Source organism: Hermetia illucens, chromosome 3, assembly GCF_905115235.1.
Source record: "Hermetia illucens chromosome 3, iHerIll2.2.curated.20191125, whole genome shotgun sequence".
Lineage (NCBI taxonomy): Eukaryota > Metazoa > Arthropoda > Insecta > Diptera > Stratiomyidae > Hermetia > Hermetia illucens.
The window spans coordinates 97198772-97222869 of NC_051851.1; the positions used below are offsets into that span (position 1 = coordinate 97198772).

At 35.9% G+C, this 24098-nt stretch overlaps 1 protein-coding gene across 5 annotated transcripts in view; it reads right to left on the reverse strand.

Moving 5' to 3' along the window:
- The window catches only part of LOC119652715 (synaptosomal-associated protein 25), a 66511-nt gene that overhangs the window by 5163 nt on the left and 37250 nt on the right, over nucleotides 1-24098 (reverse strand). For 2 of the 5 annotated variants that reach the window (XM_038057005.1, XM_038057002.1), the window contains exons 2-6: nucleotides 20647-20734; nucleotides 20537-20578; nucleotides 12277-12325; nucleotides 8903-9020; nucleotides 8698-8826 (exon numbers count right to left, since the gene is read on the reverse strand). In XM_038057005.1, the coding sequence (XP_037912933.1) occupies nucleotides 8698-8826; nucleotides 8903-9020; nucleotides 12277-12325; nucleotides 20537-20578; nucleotides 20647-20733 (425 nt within the window). In that variant the 5' untranslated portion in view covers nucleotide 20734. Of the gene's footprint in view, nucleotides 1-8697; nucleotides 8827-8902; nucleotides 9021-12276; nucleotides 12326-12723; nucleotides 12773-14439; nucleotides 14489-20536; nucleotides 20579-20646; nucleotides 20735-24098 lie in introns of all 5 variants that reach the window. The other 3 variants (XM_038057000.1, XM_038057003.1, XM_038057001.1) reach the window with 2 other exon arrangements.

Below are 24098 nucleotides of genomic sequence, written 5' to 3' on the forward strand. Positions count from 1 at the left end.
TGGCAAGTGAATTTTCGTTCATGTGAATTATGTTACCATACCATCCAAGACGCCTCTCTTGCAGTTTTCCCACGATCGGTGCAACCACATATCGATCGCCGATATCCTCATTTCGGATGTGATCGAAACGTGTCACGCCACAAGTCCAACGCAACATCTTCGTCTCCATTACCGCAAGACGCCGTTCGTTGTCTTTTATAGTCGGCCAACACTCAAAAACATAGAGAGCGACAGGACAGACGACATTGCGGTAAATTTTAGATTTGAGACGTTCGTGGATACATCGATCACAAAGAACACCAGTTGTGGAACGCCACTTCATTCAGGCTGCGTTAATGCGTGCAGCATTGGCTGATAGCGTTGACCTGAAGTCGCTGACAGTGATTGTGCTTGTTTCATGGAGATCGGTCGTCAAAAATTCAGTTTTATTCAGATTAAATCTGAGACCGTGTTGCATGAGGCGATCATTCCATAGGCAAATATGTATACATATATAAACCAGTCGGGGATCCGAAGCTTCGGTTGGCTGGGGAATAGTCACATTATCTTACTGAACACTGTTAGTTGTATAACATAACCAAGTTTAGGAAGAAAACACATCAAATAATACCGCTACATAAAACATGCATTTGTAAATTTATAATTCTCAACTATCGAAGTAGACTATGGGAACTGCAGGAACAACAACCACTCTACTAGCATGAATTTTTTTTTACTTCTCAAGTCGATATTTTGTAATATAATCGGAACAACCCCATTTTGAATCTAACAGAACATTAAGCTTGCTCTAGAAAGTGCCACTACCACTTGAAATTTTAAGGCATTGTATGTACAATGAGTAGAACCAAACAATGCGACGGTCGCTTATATTTTCCAAATCCAAAAGTACAGCAGTTGATCCAAAATCAACGGTAATTAGTATATAAGTGTTCACACTCGTGTTTATAAGGCGTCCACACCGTTTCTCCTTCCTTTCTTATTATTTTTTTCTATTTGATTTCCAACTGTGTCCGCATAGCTGACTGGTTAGAGCACAAAGCTGTCGTACGGAAGGTCCCGGTTCAAATCTCACTGGTGGCAGTGAGTTTGTATCGGGGATTTGACGTCGGATACCAATCGGCTCAGCTATGAATGAGTACCTGAGTCAACTCAGGGTAATAATCTCGGGCAAGCGCAATGCGGTCCACATTGCCTCCTACAGGGTACTGCAATCCTGTAGTGAACCGTTACGGTCTTGAATGAAGTGCTCTAACACACTTCAAGGCCCTGATCCAATATGGATTGGTGCGCCAATGATTATTATTTTTTAATTTTTTTGATTTCCAATTAGACTTCGTTTCAGTTTCATTATCATTACACTTAATGCCATACAGTAGCGGGACAGCACAAAAATTCATGACGAACCAGGACTCCAACCCGAGATGCTGACGCTCCATCTACGTGGCCATCGTACCGGCATGTAAATGCACAAATAAAAACACAAGTTTATTTGTTTACATCGGTCGTTACAATAGACCGATGTATTTAATCTATTTTTTTCAGAAACTATTATATCATTAAATGTGTTGTACATTAAAAAACAAGTCGGGAAACCGGAAGCTGGACGCTTCAGGTACGAAAGGTTTTGTGTATTTCTTAGTACGTAGCACGAATATATCCATATACTATGTGAGAGTATCCACTTTCGGGTGATATTGACATTCATAGCCTTCAATTTTCAAAGAAGCAACAAATTTGAGCTATTATAACTTTGTTAGTAATAGTGAGATTTCCACCAAACTTGGTAAGATCATGCTCTAAATTATAGCCTATATCGCCGCAAAATTTCATGGTACTAGGATAAACTTAAGGGGGGTTTCTAACCAATTACAAAAAATTGTAGTAATATACTATTATTAACTTTATTTAAACAGATATCGGTATGGAAGGTATTTCGGAGCCCAAGCACCATATAGTGGCAGCCTCTTGATTTTTTTCAGATTTTTCGGTTTGGTAGTTTCTGAGAATGGCCCCCTTAAAGAAGTGATCACTTTCAACCCCCCGCGCTCCCCACACTTCCAACGAATGTCAGAACTAAGATCGGCTTTGAAAAGTACTAATCGAGACCTTTAATTTGATACCCCACATGACTATATTTGATGAAAACAAATTTTACACCCCTCTTTTGCATGTATGGGGACCCCCCCCCCTTAAATTCGATGTAAAAGGATGTAACTCACTGTATGTGTGAGCGTTCACAGTTCCCACCTTTCTACCAAATTTGGTGTCAATCGCTATAACTGTCTCCGAGAAAAATGCGTGTGACGGACAGACAGACAGACGGACAGATAGACAGTAAACCGATTTTAATAAGGTTTTGTGTTTACACAAAACCTTAAAAACACTTATAAGGCATCGTTGCGCCGTTATTATCTCAAACTGTCTGTCCTCGAAACTGATCCTTGAGACAAAGAAACTTTCGGCCATTGCTGCTGACCAAATCTAAAGATTAAGATAGATTCTCGAGTCAAACTTCGAATAATTTATGACGTCCATCGCTTCGGCTTTCTGCGATTAAAGTTTGCCTAGCTCTTTCACTTAAATACTTTTTCGCACTCATAAACACGGGTTATAGCCTTTCAGAAAAAATATTATTGTCGACAAGCTATAAAAGGTAAATTTATTTGTTTTTCGAAGATGGAAGATAAGTGTATATGTAAGGAATTCCATATTTTAAATACGAAATTCATTTAGACACCGTTTACTGGTGTTAGTGTTGTGTTGTAAGTTGTTACTTTTTCATTCTAGTCTAGATGTAATTACTAGAAAAAGCCGCGGACTACCGCAGTAATTTCTATGTTAAAACTATAAAATAATATGCCGATTCACATTTGAAATGGAAGTATGCAAATTAAACGAGGCTTTGAATAGCTTCTTCACATTTCCGTGTACATGTTGGTATTATACATCGCTTCATCTGGCTAGTAACTCAGTACGACGAACTATAAAATAATTTTAACATTGTTATGACAAGACGTAAAATATCCGAACATCTTCAAAAGTATAAATTTGTTATTTACAGTCGAAGTTTCCATTATTTTCCTTGGGCTTTCTTCCCAACTTAAACTGCTTGCACCAGCATACAACTGTAATATAAGGAGGAGCAAACTAATTCAATATTCCATCAAGCCAATCCTCATATGTCTCTAAACGGAAGAATTTGGACAGAGAAGGTGCCTTCAGTTCCGCATTAATTAGCCTTCATATAAGTGAGCGAGCAGGTGAACAGGAAAATAAAAACACTATTGTTTACACGAAATTAATATATTTTCTGAAAATTACTTTTTGCCCGTGTGAGAATTCGTGAAGAATATTCTTTCCTATATTTCATATATATACTTGTCATACTAAGCTCCGCAAGTGACTCAATCTTAGGAGGTTACATGAAAATTTCTTGAATAAATTTGATTATTTTGTTAAAATATAAAATATTATGATTTAATTGAATTCGAACCCCCACACATGCAAAAGAGTGATATACATTTTTTTCCGAATATAGTCCTCCTGGGTGTCAAACGAAGGATCTCAATTAGTACTTTTCAAATCATGTACTTATTAGTTTCGCCACCAGTTCGAAAAGGGAGAACGAAGGGGTCAGAAAATGGTCACTTATTTTAAGTGGCCATTCTCAGAAGCTGTTCAAATGGAAAATCTTACTTGAAAAGATAATGGTGATGCCTCCTTACGAAGTATAGGCCTCAAAAGGCACCCCATACCGATATCTGCTCAAATAATGTTAAAAGACTGGAAGCTCCTCTTAAATCCATTTTCGAATAATAGATGCAGTGGGCCAAAAGCAAAGAAAGAAAGTTTCTTTCCAAGGACCTTCTCATATCTCGCCTGGTTGTGAGTAAAATCTGGCTCAATAAGTTGCGATGAGCGGGTCACTTAATACATATTGGTGAAGATGAGCCAGCCGGGAAAGTCTATAAGGGCAATATCTATGGTAGAAAAAGAAGACGAGGCAGACCCTGTCTAAATCAGGACGCCAGACAGCTTTTCGGAATATCGAATTAGTAGAGGCCGATATGTCTGGAGTTCCTTACTAAGGCAGGCCTAGACCGCATACCGGTTGCGGCACCGTTGATGGTGATGGTAAGACAATATATGTCAACTTCACATTAAATATTAATTTTTTGACATTTTCATTTGAGATACTTAGTAAATATACACTACGGACTTAATGCAAATGAACCCCCCAATCCATTGTAAATTGTATTGTCTGCAATGTTTCAAGTCATCAACCAGATTTTAAAAAAAAGCAACAGTAAGTACCTCAATAAAGATATTGATATGATTTCAAGAAAAATTTTGAATAAACTTTTTTTAACAATTGGCACGATTCTTAACAGATATTCAATTCTAGACCTTGAATTTTTTTTATTTCTTCATTGACAAAGGTTGGATTCATCCTCTGTTGGCTGGCAGTTCGATCGCAGGGCATAGGCAATCCCGTCAGGAGGTGTCTCGTGCCTCTGCCCTGCGAAGCAGCGTGACAAAAACCGACTACGGATGTTATTAGCTCCGTATATATCAATTCAAAGACCCGACAAGGGTATTAATGACTTGTATATTGATGTATGATAAATTGCCAGCCTTCCAACCTTGACATCTATTTTGTTTGGGGATGAAGTGTTGTAGTAGTATTATGTATTCACCCAAGACAAAGAGTGGTTCGTGCACTACAAATGGCAGACTCAGAGCCACTCTATCATCAAATAAGAGTCTCCGTAGTTATGCCTTGAGATGATTCGATGTAGTTAATAGCCATTTAGACGGAAGCTATGATTGACACTTCTCCATAATCAAATGAGCAGAGAGAAAGCATTATTTTAAATAAGATGTGTAAAGAATTTATTCTTCTTCTTCTTCAAATCAGGGAAATAATCTCGGACGCAATGCAATGCGCAATGCTGACCACATTGCCTCCTACAGGGTACGGTTGTCCTGTAGTGTACCGTTATGGTCTTGGATGAAGGGCTCTAATACACTTCGAGGAGCTGATCCAATATAGATTGCTGCGCCAACGATTATTACTATTATTAATTAAAGTTTTAAATAAGTCACCGGTTCGGATACTTAGTCCAGCCCTTTTATATACATATATCCGTAGCCTATATAACGACGAAATCTATGAGTGATACCATAATCGTCCGGTTGTGGATACAATCTGGCTCAATAGGTTACGGTGGGCGGGTCACTTAATCCGTATGGATGAGGATGATCCAGCCCGGAAAGTCTATAAGGGCAATATCTATAGTAGAAAAAGAAGACGAGGCAGACCCTGCCTAAGATGGAGCGATAGCATAGGTCAGGACGCCAGACAACTTTTAGGGATATCGAATTGGTGGACCTCGGCGCAAAACCGGGATGTCTGGAGTTTCTTATTAAGGCAGGCCTAGACCAGATACCGGTTTTTGCGCCGTTGATGATGATATACGAGTATATGTACCTGGACGCTTCCAAAGGTCTTGTGTTTTTCGTATATTAGGAGGTTTCGATGTTTGCCAGATTATTTGTACATATATCTAGTTAAAAATTCAAAAAAAATTTTCCTGTATTTTCAAATCTAAAGATGTACATACTAAAGACATAATTCCTATGTTCATCGGTTCTTACTGCCCTATATATAGATATTCATCTGAATATTTCCGTTCCACCTCGTACGTCCTTCCTTGAGAAATAGGACTAGATCGGGTCTATTGTGATTAACGCTGAGGTCGATGGCAATGCTGTGATCTCACCGTAATTTGACTTGATCATTTTCCAAGCTTCTCTCTGGAGTATGCTTATAATAGGGAGGGTAGTTTGCCACTAAGTTATATTTCACGCAAGAGTTTAATGGAGAATCTTGCAGACGGAATTATGACGGCTGGTGTACTTGGTAATCCTCAACACTCTGCATGCAGATGTTATGTGCTGGATGGTTTCCCTTTCACAATTGCATAATCTGCAACTGGAGTTGGTAATTGAGGAGTTAGTCATGAGGGATTTATTTTTTATTGGCAGCGAAGAATCCCAAATTGAAGTGGGGAATGCTTCATTCTCGTAAAATAGTAAACCGTCAGTTAACCATTTGTCAATATCTGGCAACAGAAAATTTTTAATATGAACTGCGTGAATGGTTTTTGATCTTCTGTTGGACTGAAGTTACATTCAACAGAGAATCCCATTCTCTACTTTTCAAGTTCAAAAGAGACAATTTATTTTTATAATTGGCTAGAAGATCATTTCTCATAGAAAAACTCATAAAGAGAATGTACTTGATTGTAGTGCAAAAATTTTAAATCAGGCACCCCCTTCCTCCGTGATGACGTAAAATAGTGACCCCCAATTTTTCAGCAGTTCTATTATGCATGTTGTTGTCTGCATGTTTGCAACATACTTTAAATCAGTGTGACCTCACTGCATCATACCAAAAGTACAAGACGAGAATGGCGAAGGTTTTCCCCCAACAGCTCTGTTTTCAAGATAAGATTCAGGCGCCAATCAAATTCCCCCCAGCAACTTAGATTTAATAATTGCTATAGGTAGGTATTTGTATTCGACTATATGCCATATTTCACTTGAAATATAAGCTGTATAAGCCCCTGCTGCCTTTGCGCATCATTTTTCCTCCGCAGCAACAATTTATGAAGATCAATATACACATTTTGAGATGTTTGTGCAGAGACCTGAAGTAATAACCTTAAAGATACTAGGGAAGCTAGTAATTGGTCGACATTTTTAAGAAGATGAGAAACGTTACTCCCTATCCCCTAATTCTAATCTGATTAAAATAATTTACCGACCTGAACAGGCGTGTTGTTGTAAAACCCTTCTTGGTTTTGGAAGACCAAGATGTTGTCTATCCTTCGCTGAATGCTCTCCTGATACATCCAGATGCGATTGGTATGGGTACATAATTTCTGCGATTGGCATATCATTGGAAAGATTGTAGTTTTCAACGATATTCGCAACATTTCTTTGCACCCTTGGTGATGGATTTCCAAGATATGCTTGTGTAACGCGACCAATCTCCTTTCTCAACTTTTCGACTCTTTTGTTGAGTCCTCAACATGTTGATTGGGGAGACCAATAACCGTGGCAGTCGCAACGTAGATCAGACTATGAACCTCTGTGGTAGTAATCTCGCTAGCCAAATGATTAGCCGAAATTCCGTCACGAGCAACAATGATATTATTAGTTGCCGGAGCAAACTTTAGTTTTGGGATCTTTGGCCTAGCGCCTGGGAGAAACTCCGCATATTCTGTGAATGCTACTATTACTACTTATTAAGCTCCTCCTGGCTCCCGGCTTCGTGGAGTGCTTTACAGATGGAGTATTTGAGTTGCTCCTTTGGATGGTAAATTAACAACTCCACACCGAGCTCAAGGAAAACTACTTGGAAAATTTGTAGCCTTGTTGGTAGGGTATGACTTAGTTCCGGGAAATGGGTTGCTAGGTTCCGGTCAAAAATCGTAGCACGGTAATAGGTGCTTACTATAAATTTGTTCAGTATTTTTCGTCGTGCATCCGACACCTATATCCTCGGCCCGCCATAACCACCAAAAAATTCAAATGCGAAGAATCGCTCCAATGTTGTTCAATAACTTTCAACCGTGTCGGGTGCCATCTCTGGGGTCCAATTAATAAAATTCAAATTAGTATCAATTTTTCTCATGAGCAATAGGGAAGCAGTCAGCCTTGCAACAGAGCCCCAATATTGCAATGCATCATCATAATATTTTCTAAAAACGAGGTCTGCCTCACTTTTTGGGAAACATATTTAGAACACCTATTCCCCTATATTTCACCTGAATCAAAAGAAAAGTAATAATTGGGCCTTTTCATTTTAGGGTATGAATATTACCATATTTTGTAAAAAAAAAATGTGCACTCCCTTTTCGCATGTATGGGGGGCCTCCCTAAAATTCAAAAGTTACTTGCTATATGGGAAGGTGTTCACAGATCACATCTTACGAAATGTCATGATAGTAGGTTCAGCCGATTCCGAGTAAACTCTGTGTCAAAGACAGACGGACGGATACACAGACGGGAAGACATTAAATCAATTTTTAGAACCTTTTATTCCCTGCAAACTACTTGAGAAGTCGAATCGGTTTCTTCTCAAGTGCATTGCCCGATATAATGGGACGAAAGTAGACGATGATTTACCTAGTCGATATTTAAAACGATCAACTTCCAAAGCAGAGGACAGGGCAATCGTCGGAATATTTGAACAAAACACCACTGCAACATTGTGTCGAACTCAAAACTTGCAAGAGTTAAAACTAATTTCAGTTAGCCTTCTGACAATCAAATGAAAACTATTTGCCTTGGATTACGGATAGTATAATATAACAACGAAACCATTTCTGAGCGACAACCATATTGGAAAACGCTCACAAAGAACCGCAGAGAATATCGATCGCGACTTTTTTACTGTCGAATCACTTTTTTCAACATGAAGTGCCCACAAGTGAACATGGTCGATATGTCGAAACCACTTACTTTGCCGGTCGATATCTTAATCATTTTAGGGTTTCTGTAAAAATATATAGTCAGTTTCGCCTTGCTTCAATCGTTCAAATTTGCCGAATAAGAACGAGCACAAATCATCTTCAAAAACTACATAAAAATATATAGACAAAAAAGTAACAGGAACATTGTACAAACCTTCCAATATATCCAGCTTGTGGCATCATTCCATTACGATCATCCATCACACGTTGTGGTTGATTGTTGACAACTTTTCCGTCATCATTGCCTTTCCAAGTTCCATCATCTTCTTTGAATGAAGCACTCCTGTATTTAATTAAACGATAACAATTATGCAACAAACAAATTCATGGTAAAAGCTTATGCTCAATAAATCTCATACTTGTTGCAGGGGAGTACACAAATACCACAACATTTTTCCATTCCACTTAAATTTTTTTCAGCTTCACGCATATCGGCGTTGATCTGATCCATGCCCTCCTCAATGCGATCCAATTGTTCTGCACAAATAGGCAAATATCAAGTAAGTGATAGGCAAACTCAATGTGGTTTTATTTTTCAACGGAAAACATATAACAGAAAACATGAAATAAAATGAATAGTATGAATTTGGATGAATCGATTAACGCTAGCAATTATTATGAAACAAAAAATATATTTATTCTTCCACAATGATGAAAAACCAGGAATGAGATCAATAGATGGAGAAAAATTATAGCGTGATATTTTCTAATATCAATTCTTAAATATTTACGAGTATATATATATATGTATATTTTTCAGCAGTTCAAATTAAGATCTATCTAACTACACTGGTTGAATCAATCAGCTATCAGGTGAATAGATAAAAGAAATTTGCAAAAACTAGACTTCTTTTCAACATTTTGAAGAAATGTAGTCTTACCAAGTTATCAACTAAGCAAAGTAGTAAGTAGAAAGTGAATATAATATTCAAGGATTCGCTTTTTCAATTATGTCAACATTAAATGTAATAAATAATAAGCATAAAACCAATTTTCTGAAAGGCATTCAGCATGCGAGATTTAGAAGAGACTTTTAGCAGGTTACTAGAAATTTTGTATTCACTTAAAATCGCAAACTAAGAATTAATAAAATATTTCCACTTTTCAAGAATGTATAAAGAGGACTTGATAGAATGGAACAAAATAAGAGTAATATTTTCGATATTAAAGGTGCCAGTAATAGCTAACTTAACGTCACCATATTTCATCAAAGAAGGACACACTAATGGAACGGTATCCAACAACGAATTATTTACTCAACTCGGCTAAGCCAGAACTTTCCAACACTTGTTTCTATCATCAAATAAAAATGTAACTTAAATTGGAGACTGAAAACATAAGAACCATCGGAAGGAGTTACATATTCATCAATATCAGATAAAATACTTGAGGTAGTTTTGGTACTCACATGTCATTTATGTGTGGTAGTAGTAGTTGACGAACGTGTTTTATATATAGGTAGTAGTAGTTTTGTTTATTTTTTAAGGATCGAGTAATGGTTTTGTTGTTGATGTTGTTGGCGTATTTGTAGTTGACTGATGTGGAAAGAGTTAAATTGATTGAAGTATATTTGCGCAGTGTTTATTTTTACATATTTTTTTAAAGGAATTCTTAGCGAATTATACACGATTGGCGCATTATGTAAGGAGTTAAGAATTGTAAAACTTTTCGTGATTATTAATTTCTTTGATTATACTGGCTACTTCATCGTAACAGTGCTTGAATGTTTGATTATGACTTTCCACATTAAAAAAAGGCATCATTTCGCATGCATTTCCTTCAAACGTTTTGCATAATATGTTTGTGCTGTTTCAAGGTATTGTTTTCCTTCAAAAATTGGAGGTAAGAAAATCAGAAAGCACTATGAAGAAAGCGTTAGTTCGGTAGATAAGAAATGTTGCCTCGACCGTGGTAGGAAAATTTTCAAATACTAACTGATTGCATTGCAAAATCACGACTCTCGATACGGAAGGCTTGCATAGACATAACATTAAACAAATTTATGATATTAGAAATTTTCAAGTAAATTTTAATATGCGACAGGTCGTGAATTGCTTTCTTAACAACTGTCTAACAATGTATATGCTCCCATCGTGAATAAGTTGCATCGAAGTGAAAACTCAGATGAAGGGATATAACGTCCAAAATGGAATTGATAAAGACTATATTCAATCCCCCACGGGAAAAGTTGCTCCACAATTGCAGAATTGCAATTGTGGAGCAATATTTAAGTATGCTTCTAGCGATAGAGTTGAAAAATGGGTTGAGGACTGAATTAATATGAAGCTGAGTGAAGATGTACATCTTCTAAGAGCGGCCTTTCTGAGTCATAAGAGTTATTTTGGTATGTTTGATGTTTCCATTACATTACTACTACTACTACAAAACTTAATCGATGGGGCACAACAATAAACAATTTCGGAAAATCCATATTTTTCAAATTGCAAGCACCTCCCGGTGTTTGGATATTTAAGCATACAAGGAATGCAAACATATCCACTTAATAACCACCATTTTCTGGTCATAAGATCTGAATTGTTTACAATAATGGATCATCTCGTGATAATGATAAGAAAATGTTGACCAGAGCGTTTGATGAAATTTCAAAGCCCCTAGCAAGGAATCATATATTCAAATGAATGAACTAATATCAAAATTGTGTAGTTTAAACACTTTACAAAGACCCTTATAAGTGCAATACAGGACCACGCAAGACAATTAGCCGTCGAAAATGACAGCAGCTCGAAATAAATACACACCGCCTTGGCTACTATATGCCTGACTTAGCAGTAGTTTATCCTTCTCTCCCCAGATAACCCTTCAAACAAGCGCCTTTTCCAGCTTTGCAACGATGCAAACAAATGCAATTGCGTTACTGATAAATCGAATCGTAAGACTATTGCCTGTGACGCCATGCTACTAATCAAGGTTTATTTTCAATGAAACATATCTCTGGTGTTAATGCGTAAGGCCCAAACAATGAGCTCATATGAAACTTTAGTTATATGATTTAGTTGGTTTTCCAGTTGCTTAATGCAAATCTTTTCACCTTTGAAAATTTTAAAAATGTGAACTAAAGGCTGGTTTGAATTGTGTAAAAGGTAAATGCTATAATGCATTATTAACCATCAAAGTAGAAGAAAGATATTTTAATACAGACAGACGATGAAAGAATTTCAATAATCTTTTTTGAGAAAGCACATAATATGTAAATCAAGAATTAATTTTGCCACTGTATGGAATCCGGTAGAATTAATCAAATTTATCTCTTCACATAACCAAACATTCAATAGAGATTCTTTTAGGAAACATTTTTAATTTTTGTTTAAGCATTGACTTGATGCATATGGATGTTTCTACCCTTAAGTTTGCTTTCCTTCTAGCTTTTCAATTTGATAATCGGTTGAGTACTGTTGATGTATTCCAGATTTTAACAAAATATATTTCCGGCAACTTTCAGCCTGAATCTCCCATTTGGAGATTTATACACATCGGGGAGGTTCAAATTACATCACAGTTATTCAAAGAGAACATCTCAAACACATCAACATACCCATATAATGTGTATCCTTAAAGGTTAGTGTCCTTCTCTATCTCTCTCTTGCATGGATCGATATTTACAAATGTGATAGATAATCATTGTATTGATATCTTCCACTACTCTTTATTTTCATATATTGTCATTTCAAAATAGGATTTCTTTAGAAATTTATATTCTTTTATATTTTCTTACCTCCTTGTTCGTCCAGCATAACGATGCTTCTCATTCCCACTTCCGTACTCTAAACAAAAACACCACAAACCACTTAGCATCTATTCGAATTTTCAACGTTTATTATAAACGACAATCTGTTGTATTTGTGGCTGATTGATTGGTTAGTTATTTTGTGTCTTGTCTTCTCATTAGATTGCGTTTATGCCGAAAACAGTAAATGTTTGTACCATTTGAAAGTTGTTGTGACGTGAGAGGTTTTTCATTCTTTGCAAACATTTTAAGCCAGAAGCGATATTATTTAGAAGAGGAATCTTTATAAGGTATTAGTAATGCACGTGAACATTCCTTAATGGCAATGCGAATTCGAGGTTAATATAGAAGACCCTTCACCCAATAAAGTTAATGAGAATGGATTAGTACGACTTGCACACGTAAACGAGATGCAAGTAACTTGAAGCTTCTTACCGCCTTGATTATCCAATAGACACAGGGTCCTCGCGCCTGTCTCCTGGCTCTAAAAGATATATATGTCAACATTTAATCGTGTAAGTGTAGAATTCGTTTTAAAGATAATCATTAAGCTTTCAGCTGTATATCCATTAACTTATTATTATGCAAAGATTTGCTTCTTACAGTCCGTCATCCGAAATCTCGAATTTCATCCTGGTATATTTTGACAATTTGAAACTCAAATGAGGACATCTCAAGTTTTTACATCGTTTCTTATAATCTTCTATAATAGATTCAGAGTAATGTTCCACAAAGTCCGCGCACAACACGAAATTTCCCTGCGGTATATGTATCGTCCCAAAGAACTTATGATCCCGTTCGGTGTGTTATCCGTTCCTAGCTTCAAACTTCAAATTGATCGATCATTTCTGCAGGGTTACCATCCAACTGATACAACTACTACGTTTCAGTACAAATCGCTCAGAACGGTTTATATTTTTAACATTTAACTCAAACCGAAATTCTACTTCGTAACTGAATTCATCAATTTTACTTTACTACCTGTTTCAAATATTCAAACTTTATATTTCCAAATTATCACTAACATAAACCGAAAAAATATCAACTGAACAACTAAAATCAAAACAGATATTAATTGAAATATGTAAAAGCGTAACGACCACGTGAAATCACAAAGCATATTTCATGTATTTAGGGAAAGGAGACTCAATTATTGTGAAATTATCTCAAAATCAGTACAGCATATGTGATATTTAAAACAGCTACTTATGATAACTTGATTTCGTTTGTAAGTAAAGTGTACAAGCGTGCATGAACAAATCTAATGCTGCATGGAAAATTTGTCAAAGGCAAAAAATACCAGAGTATAGAAAAAATTCTCTACAAAAAATTCGAAAAGTTTCTATTAAATTTCAAATGAATGCTGCTGCAACTTCTCTTAGCAAAGTAAATGTAATTGTGCAAAAATTTATGTAAATTGTGTTGATATTTTATCATCACTAAGTTCAAGCAAAATGTTAAAAGATAAATCTGATATTCTCTATTTGTACATGTCTTTTATGCATTCTATGTGTTGGTTTCATATTTTCACTGCATCTCTAAGTATTAACTTGAACATGAAAACTTATGAATATATTTTTGAATAAGTAAAAGATAAACTGAGCATTCGTGATTCGCTTATGTTGTAAATCACTGATGGATTCCATGAGAGTGGTTAAACCATAAAAATCTATCATGTGGGTGCCAACGTATTGTCCGTCAAATTAATAGCTTGCAATTGTAAAATGTCTGGCATTTTTCTCGTTATATTTCTGTTGAGCGTATGTGATCATTTTCATCTTTGTCTATGTTCAATTGTTCATGAAGCACCCATCATGATAGGGCCCTTGTAAATATATTTTTTGTTTGTTTCCATGATTAAAATAATAACTTGTAATCACGTTGTAACATTGTCGGCTTTCAAAGTGTAATCGAAACTGTTAATTTTATTGTTTTACGCATGACTCTGAAGATCGATATGAAATGCAACTCCACCTCGAGTTACTAGTTTGAAAGCCAACGATGCAACTTTAGAAAATGTTCCTGAATTATGCATGAAAATCAAACGAAAAGAACACAAACAATAACTATGTAGTTTTGAAAAAAAAAGATAAAAAAAAAACAAAATAAAAACAATATGCATATTTCGATATTGTGTCCAAGGTGACTCACCTCCCTGATCGTCAAGGGCTACCAGGGTACGAATCCCGGCTTCCTTGCTCTGTTATGCGGCACAATAATAATTAGTAAAATGTGTCATTTTGTTGCTTATTGTATATTTTTTGTATAGAGATTTTTTGTTGGTAACATCATTACGAGTTTTTCAGATTTTATGTAAACGCAATGAAACCAAACTATATCTTTTTGAAAAAGAAAACCAATCCAAATGAAAACCACGTGTTATATCTAGGTAAAATTACAAATGCTGTTCAGTAGTTTGGTAGTTATATAAAAGGCTTTAGATTTCAGTAACATTCACGTATTTAAAAATTTTCAAAAATTAGCGATCGAATAGAATTGTATTAGTTATTTTTAATATTTACATTTTCGTTTTATGAACATGTCCACTGTTAGAATTTTGCTTGTTCAAAGACATGTGTAATATGTTCGACTCTGCAACTATCATTAACAACAAACTAGAAATTAAAATTTGTTTCATCGTACTCTTGTCCGTATATTTCACAATGTTTGTCTCTTATTATAAAATATCATTTTCCATTTTGTTATTTTCAAGAAATAGACGTTTATCGCAGTTTTCCAACTACGCCTGATTCTATTTGGAATTTGTATTAACTTTCAAATTGATAAGTATGTAAAAAAATGAGGTAAACAAAACAGGATATCAAATATATTTTAAATAATACTTCTAAGACAAAATGCAGTGGATCAGTGTTTAGTTTTTGTAGCATAACTATATCAAAGAATATCTTTTGTCGTTTTATTGAACGTTTTTCCTTTCACCGTTCAACAGTATCGCTGTTTTCATTTTACAACTTAAATATCTCAAAATAAAAAACACAATTTTAACCGATATAAGGGAAGGTCGAGTCTAGGAGAACTACACTAGAATACTACAAACAAAAAACAAAACAAATTTCCATTCCTATACTTAATATTACAACATCATTCTTTTCATAAGGATTAAGAACCTGACACTACGAACCAATTATTCCGGATGAAGGCCTTTTATAAAAATAGAGATATCCTCTGAAGTTTAAATCGATTAAACGACAGTATTAGGGAGACTTCATTTCTAAAGTAGAGTTCAATAGAAAAAAATGAGATTTCGATGAAATTTATGAAAACCTCTTTTTATGAATTCAGGAAATATCCACAGATGAATAAATTAAAAAATTAAAGGGTGAGAGGCTTTTTTTGCGGATTTTACTTACCTTCCCCTAAGGCCAATACACAGCTTATCGACTCTGTATAACTCCAACAGAATAATAAAGAAAAAGCTTATCTGGAGCCCAGAAACGAAAGAAAGCCACATAACTAGTAAGAGAAATAAGCAACTACGTAGGATTTGGAAAGCTTAATCCTTGATTGTATAAACCTTTAACACGGCAAAGCCACAATGGCGACAGCAAGTTAGATAAATGAAACTGAGGGTCTTGAGATAGCACCAATCAAAGGACCTCGGCTAGGGAATGAAAAGATAACCGCACTCAGAACGTGGGAGATAAGTTAATATATGACATGTTGTCTAATTAGCACAAATTCCAAATTCAAACACTATTACTAAATGATTATATTTCTAGCGTGGCAACATTCGTGAGGACAATACGGATGAATGGCAATGTACGGGGCTATTTAGAAGCAACCGCTCATTTCTCTTGCCCGATTCGCAGATCGCACTACAAATGCGTACCACAAAGCGTGGACTACTACCACCAAAAAAAGGGTCGTTACTATTATTATATAAGGCCTACAAATAAGTTCTGTCGGTTTTCACAATAGATGGCGTAGCTTGTTTTTTATTCTATTGATCCACATTTCCAAACATTCATCGGAAAGCTACTGTCAATAGGCACAAACGTCAGTACACATTATTTAATTGAAGTGTAAACAACAATACTTTTTTCATCAACGAAAATGGCCAATTTTGCAGCAAATAATGTGTTTTTGCGGGGAGTTCTACTTCATTATTTCAATATGAAGAAAAAAGCAACCAAAAGTCATCGCCTTTTGGTGGAAGTTTATGGTGACCATGCTCTATCTGAGCGAACGTGTCAGAGGTGGTTTGGACGGTTTAAAAGTGGCAATTTTGACTTGGAAGACGAAGAGCGCGCCGGACGGCTAACAATTTTTGAAGATGAAGAATTAGAGGCATTGCTCGACCAAAATCCATCGCAAACGCAAAAAGAACTTGGAAAAACACTTGGAGTCACTCAGCAAGCCATTTCCCACCGTTTAAAAGCAATGGGAATGATCCGTAAGGTCGGAAATTGGGTTCCGTATGAACTGAAGCCAAGAGACGTCGAACGCCGTTTTTTCACGTGCGAACAACTGAAGGGAAGGGTTTTCTGCATCGAATAGTTACTGGCGATGAAAAGTGGATCCATTACGATAATCCCAAGCGTCGGGCAACGTAGGGATACCCCGGCCATGCCTCAACATCGACGGCCAAAGCGAATATTCATGGTGAGAAGATCATGCTGTGTATATGGTTGAACCAGTTGGGTGTGGTATACTATGAGCTGCTAAAACCGAACAAACCGGTCACGGGCAAAATCTACCGACGTCAAATAATGCGTTTAAGCCGTGAACTCAAGAAAAAAGGGCCGCAATACCAGCAAAGACATGATAAAGTTATTTTGCAACATGACAATGCTCGTCCACATGTTGCACAGCCCGTTAAAACATATCTAGAAACGTTGAAATGGGAAGTCCTACCCCACCCGCCGTACTCTCCAGACATTGCTCCTTCTGATTACTATTTGTTCCGGTCGATGCAGCATGGCCTGGCTGACCAACACTTCTCCAATTACGACGAACTCAAAAAATGGCTCGATGAGTGGATAGCGGCCAAGCCGGCCAATTTTTGGCGCGATGGTATCTATGAATTGCCTGAAAGATGGAAGAAAGTTGTGGCTAGCGATGGGCAATACTTTGAACAATGAATGTATAACCAGTTTTTCACAATAAAGCTTCAAATTAAAAAAAAAAAACCGACAGAACTTATTTGTAGACCTTATATATAATTTAATAATAAATAACAAGAGCACTGAACCAACCTTCATTACAAGGTAGTGGAACGAGGCAATTCACATTAGTCTCTCATCGTAACACGACTTTGAAATGTTACAGGCCATAACATGGCAATTGAGATACGTGGCGTAAAACAGGATGGCCTATTCTATATAAAATCAAAAACAGCTCATCACATCTTAAAACTAGGTGTATTCAACAATACCTCAGTCAGTCCAGTTTTCGAAACAAAACGCGTCGCGTTGTAAATACCACTGTACCAACATTTAGTAGCATAATCGAATGTGTTAAATCCGTATGAGAAGATTTAGAAATAGAAATGTACAGAAATTCCGATTACGGAAATCTTACATTGATGAGTGCAATAGCAAGTCTGATTTTACGTAATGATAATCAATTTAAGTAATTGAATGATCTTAAATACATGAGTTGACAATACATGCAGTAAACATGAGTTTACTGCAACCAAATACTTGCGAATGATGGTATGCTTTGAAGCTTTTTGAAATTTTAGTTACTTATTAATGCAAAAGTCGCAGCCGTTCACTTAATACGGAAATGCATCCTTTTCCTGTTGAGACAAGGTAGAAAATATTTGTCCACTATCCAAGTCGATCGGAAACACCCCAAAAACCGATCCATCTCCACTCAGGCCAAAATGACAACCGAAACAAAGGGGGTATCAGATTCAGATTCGACCCCCCACTGAAAAGAAATTCAAAGGAAGTAGATGTTATAGTTTGTTTTGGGATCAACTTTCTTTTGGGATATATACTGATGTAAATCAATAACCGATTCAAATTTGTATATATCAAAAATGACAAAAATGCCCATCACGTGAATCATGACTTATCAATCATGGCAAGAAAAGTTGAAAAAAGTCTTAAATTATGATAGAAAAAATACCGAAAAACAAGTGATGGAAATCAGGCTCGCATGACAACGAATCAATTTTTAGTCTAAGTTACAAATAACTTTGTTTTTGGAAAAAGTGTGGATATTTGCCCTTCGTTTAACAAATACTTGATAAAATTACCGTACTTGAACTAACTCTAACTAACTAGAACTTGGCTCATGGTCAGTTAAAAACAGGATATATATTCGCAACCCTCAATCGCTCGATAAGTACACAGCTCATCTAAATATAAAGTTAAACATTCAATAAAACGACAACTGAATCTCTTAATTTTCATTTTACACATAATATGATATACTTATTGAAATTTTTTCAAAATAAAATATTCATCAAATAATAAATATATCATAAAATGCGAGTACTTATATTTTCCATTTAAGCTAAGTTGTAACCAAACTCGAAATATAAAAAAATATTAGATACAAATAACCATACACATAGAAAGATTTGGGATTCGTTTTTAACGGTTCAAAAAGTAGTTCGAAGAAAAGTGGTGATAAAGTTGAAATGATATATTAGAAATAATGGATATAGTGGTGAAGTGAGTTACATAGTACATTGTGAAAAGACATGATGTGAGATTTTCTTCACGTATATCTTTATATACACAATAACATATAAAGCACCACAAACATGTAATAATCATACAACATTCAACTGAAATCAAAGGATCGTTTCCATAAAACAGGAATATAGTCTAGGATTTCACGATAGAATCAGATAATATTGCTGAACATTGAAATTATCCTCCAGAACATCATAATAAACAGGAAAGAAACATTACCACTGGTTTCAAGAGAATTAGAGGATAGAAATTATCAGGCTTTGATGCGTGCAAGGGCAAACATTGATGCGAGTCCATTTAGTCGACTCATGTCAACTGTTACGTACATCCACTAAAGGGACATTTATAATGTTGTAGAATCTTTCAAAATTTTCCAACAAGATTCTTCCATATTCAAACAAAGTTTTATGATTATGGCCACTTGATATATATATCAAAAGAATGCGAATAAATTCTCTTATTTCAAAGAGCAACTTCACATTGAATTGAAAATGGAATACGAAATGAAAACGTTTTCGAAACTCAAGGGTAAAATGTAACTCATTTCGCTAATTTTTAATAATATCTTACAAGGATTATGGAAATAGCATCAAACTTTACTTAGCATGAATTTGTGAACTTAATAAATGAGTTACCATTCTCCAGTCTCATTAGGATAATTTTGCATCTAAAACAAAAAAGCAAAATACATACACGAACAATACCCACGTGTTAAAACATAATTTGGCTTAGGCTTTATATCTGTTTTTACAACATGCAACATAATATATTTTAGCGATCTAATATCTCTAGTTATTGATAGTGTTGATGCTTCTTTACAGACATTTAAAAGCATACATATGCTATTAAATACACATTTCCGAAGATACCACAATGCGAGTTAACTTTCAATGAAAATAAAGTAAATTGGAAAAAAACAAACTATACATATGTAAAAGACTGGACGCAAAAATTTATTGATAGGATAGAGGTATATTTCAAGATCCAAGGAAAATCTATTTCTCGATTTTTCTCAAGCAATCTCCAATCTGTTTCTTCTTTGAGAAACTATGTCGTTAAGCCAAATTGTAGATTGTATAATGTAACAATTCGATGAAATAAAATTGAACGAAATATCCTTGCTACACAGCGTCACACTGTCCACAGCAACATCATGTTTACCATTAAAATTAAAAGGAAAACATCATAATTAAACAAATAATCACCAAATATCATATGGAAATTAAATAAGAAGTTGCTTTAAAATATCTTTAGCCCTGCACATTATTTATATATTTTTTATTGATATTTTGTTCGTCATACCTCGAAATTCGAATTGTATTTGAATCCACGATATATATTTCATATCAAATACACTTAGTCGTATAAGCATTCATTATCCGAACAATATCCTAATCCAACAGATCCTTATATATGTTTTAGATTATTTCGATTCACACATATTTTATTTAAATGTATTTCATATGCTTAATTGTTCTTGTTTTTGTTTTTATTTGTAGTGTATTAAAATTAGTCAATTGTTGTTCTTTTTCAGTTTAAATTCATTTTCAGTAAGAAAAAAACCTAAGTTTACTCACTTCTTCGCATAGTGCCAGCATACGCCGTGTACTTTCCAACGACTAGAAAAATTAGAGAAGATACGTTAAAACAAAAGTTAAACAAGATAAAATTATTCTGAAATTGTAACCTCATCGGTGACTTGTTGTGACTTCAATTGTAACTCTTGAAGTTCCGTTCGCGGAACTTCAGGTGCTGCGGGTGCTGCTGACGGCATTCTGCAAGATAAATTCAATATTAAATTAATCAATATTTGACCTGAGAATCCGTGTTATATTAATATCGCAAACTTTTATTTTAGTAATTCGGTCTTGTAAAATCAATCTTATATCATTTTAAAGGTTTTCCTTGCAAACCAAAACCTTGTTAAAATCGGTTCAATGTCTGTCTGTTTGCCCGTCCGTCTGTCTGTCACACGCACTTTTCTCAGAAACACGAAATTTGGTGAGAAACTGGGAACTGTGAACGCCCAGACATGCAGTCAGTGATATCCTTCTACGTTGAGATTTAAGGGGGGTCCCCATACATGTAGAAGCAGAGTGTAAACATTTTTTTCACCGAATATAGTCATGTGGGATATCAGATGCAAGGTCTCGATTAATACGGTCTTAGTTTTGAGATTTATTAGAAACATTTATTAACAGACCCATTCTCGGAAACTACCCAACTGAAAAATTTGCAAAAAAAATTCATGAAGCTGCCTGGACACCATGTCCAGCCCTCACAATACTCTCCATATCGATATCCGTTCAAATTAAGTTAATAATAGTATATTAATATATTTTTGGGGAAATTGAGTAAAACCCACTTAAGTTTATCCCACAATTATAAAAGTTGGTAGTAGTATAAAATATAATATTGAGCATATTATCCCCAAGTTTGTCCGGATGGTTCAAGTGGTTAGAGCGCTGGGCTGTCGTAGCGGAAGGCCGCGGTTCAAATCTCACTGGCGGCGGTGGGATTTGTTATCGTGACTGGATGTCGGAAACCAGTCGACTCAGCTGTGAATGAGTACCTGAGTCAAATCAGGGTAATAATCTCGGGAGAGCGCAATGCTGACCACATTGCCTCCTACAGTCTACTGTAGTGTACCGTTACGGTCTTAAATGAAGTGCTCTAACACACTTCAAGGCCCTGATCCAATATGGATTGTTGCGCCAACGATTATTATTATTAAAGTTGACCTTACTGTGTAAATTTACTGCAACTGAATATCAATGTCACACTAAAGTGGGTAGTCAGATGTCCTAAATGCATATACATAACGGGCTACGTACAAATGGGATAGTTCCACCCTTAAATATACTCACAGAAGAAGCAAACAAAACCTTTCATACCTGAAGCGCCTAGCTTTCGGTTTCCCGACTTGTTATCCTCTTCATTATTTTTTTCGTTTGTCATATTACAACAGAGAATAGCGCTTAGACGATTGTATAAGTTAATTTATTATAATATTCATTAGCAAGAATGCTTGGTTTTATTAGTTCAGTGGGGCCATAAAATTATTCCAATTCTCTCAAACATACATATCGAAAGCCTTCAATGATCAAAATCTTATGGTTTCGGAAGCGCATACGTATTCAAAAAAATGAATTTCTTTCTATTCTAAACACTTGTCCCAATATATGGGAGCGCCGCTGCGGGTAATTCACATTTCAATACCTACTGTGGCGCATCCCATTCGCAACAAATTCCCTTTTACTATGGTCCACACTACATTCAACTTCCCGGCATTTCGCACCCGAAAAAATGGCATTATTTATAGCAGCCAGGGTATCTGCCGTCCGATTCGCAAGATTGTATTTCTACCACTGTCGAGCGACAGCGGGATCATATAAGCCACCCCTGTGAGAAGCGCTGGATACAACACGCAAGCGGCCATTAGATGTTGATCCCTTTCGAGGCCGATTTCAGCGCCTCTCTTGTTACGCACATTCAGAAGACAACTCCCACTGCTGATCGCAAAGTGGTCAATGGGATTGCTCGTACGATATCGACCAGTTGAAAACCAACTGACATTATGTCAAGCTTGTTGTTCGAAGAATGTGCCACAATAAAGAGGCGATAAAAGACTTCACTTTAATGAAAACGTTTTTATTCTACAAAGTAACCAATGTTGTCGCCGGTACATTGTAATGTATATCATAAAGAATTCACTTTTCACCACACGAAGAAAAAAATCCTCTATACATATTTCGACCAATCAAAAAACTATTTACCAGATTTGGGCAAAATCGCACTGATGACTACGATAATAACCAGGAAGTGAGCGTGATTACGATTGCAATCATGTAATCGTGCAATCATATCGAATCATCATGAAATCATGAGCAGTATCGCCTGTGCTTTACGAACCAGCTTATTTGACTAGTTAACCTTTTAGATAAATAAGTTTGTGGACTGCTTGCCATAAACAAAGGAGCTAACAACTGCTTTGGTTGTTATTTGAAATCATGTTTCCGTGCAAATTGACAACTGAAGAACAAATGTCTGTACTCATTTCAGACTTCAGACAGACAAGTGTCTGTGTCTGCCTCGAACAGACAGACAGACGTCTGTGTCTGAATCAGACAAATGTTTCCATCTGGATTGTACTTGGTGTCTCACACAATACATACATTCTGTTAAGGGAAAGTCGCACAAATGCCACTTACGAATACGAGTATATGTAGATATATGTATACTTCGGAATTGGGAATTGCAGTTCACAGTACACATCGTTTGCTTCCCACTACTGAAAAAAATCATCACCAAGCATCAAAAAACATGATCCTTAATATTATTTCTACAAACACATCTCAGGTTGAAGTCATAACAAGTCGGGATACCGGAGGCTAGACGCTTCAGGTATGAAAGGTTTTCTGTATTTCTTTTAAAAAGAGATTTGAGTGTGCATTTGTCTCATTAGCATGTATCACGTAAAATATGCATATATTATGTGAAAATAGCCACTTTCAAGTGATATTGACATTCATAGTATTGAATTTGCACAGGAGCGACAGCTTTGACCTAGTATAACTTTGTTAGTAATAGTGCGATTTTCACCAAATTTGGCGGGATCATGCTCTATACTGTAGCCTACATTGCATTTTGTTATTCTAGGTTGAACTTAAGGGGGTTTTCCTGTCAATTACTAAAAATTATAATAATATACTATTACTAACTTTATTTGAACAGGTATCGGTATGGAGGATATTCCGGAGCCTAGGTACCATACAGTGGCAGCCCCCTGATTTTTTTCAGATTTTTCGATTTGGTAGTTCCTGAGAATGGGTTCGTTAAAAAAATGACCAATTTCAACCCCCCGCACTCCCCACCTTTTCATCGAAAGTGAAAACTAAGACCGGCTTCGAAAAGTACTAACCGAGACCTTTAATTTGATATCCCACATGACTATATTTGATGAAAAAAAAATTTACACCCCCCTTTTGCATGTATGGGGACCCCCCCTTAAATTCGTCGTAAAAGGATGTAACTCACTATATGCGTGAGCGTTCACAGTTCCCACCTTTCTACCAAATTTGGTGTCAATCGCTATAACCGTCTCCGAGAAAAATGCGTATGACGGACAGATAGTAAACT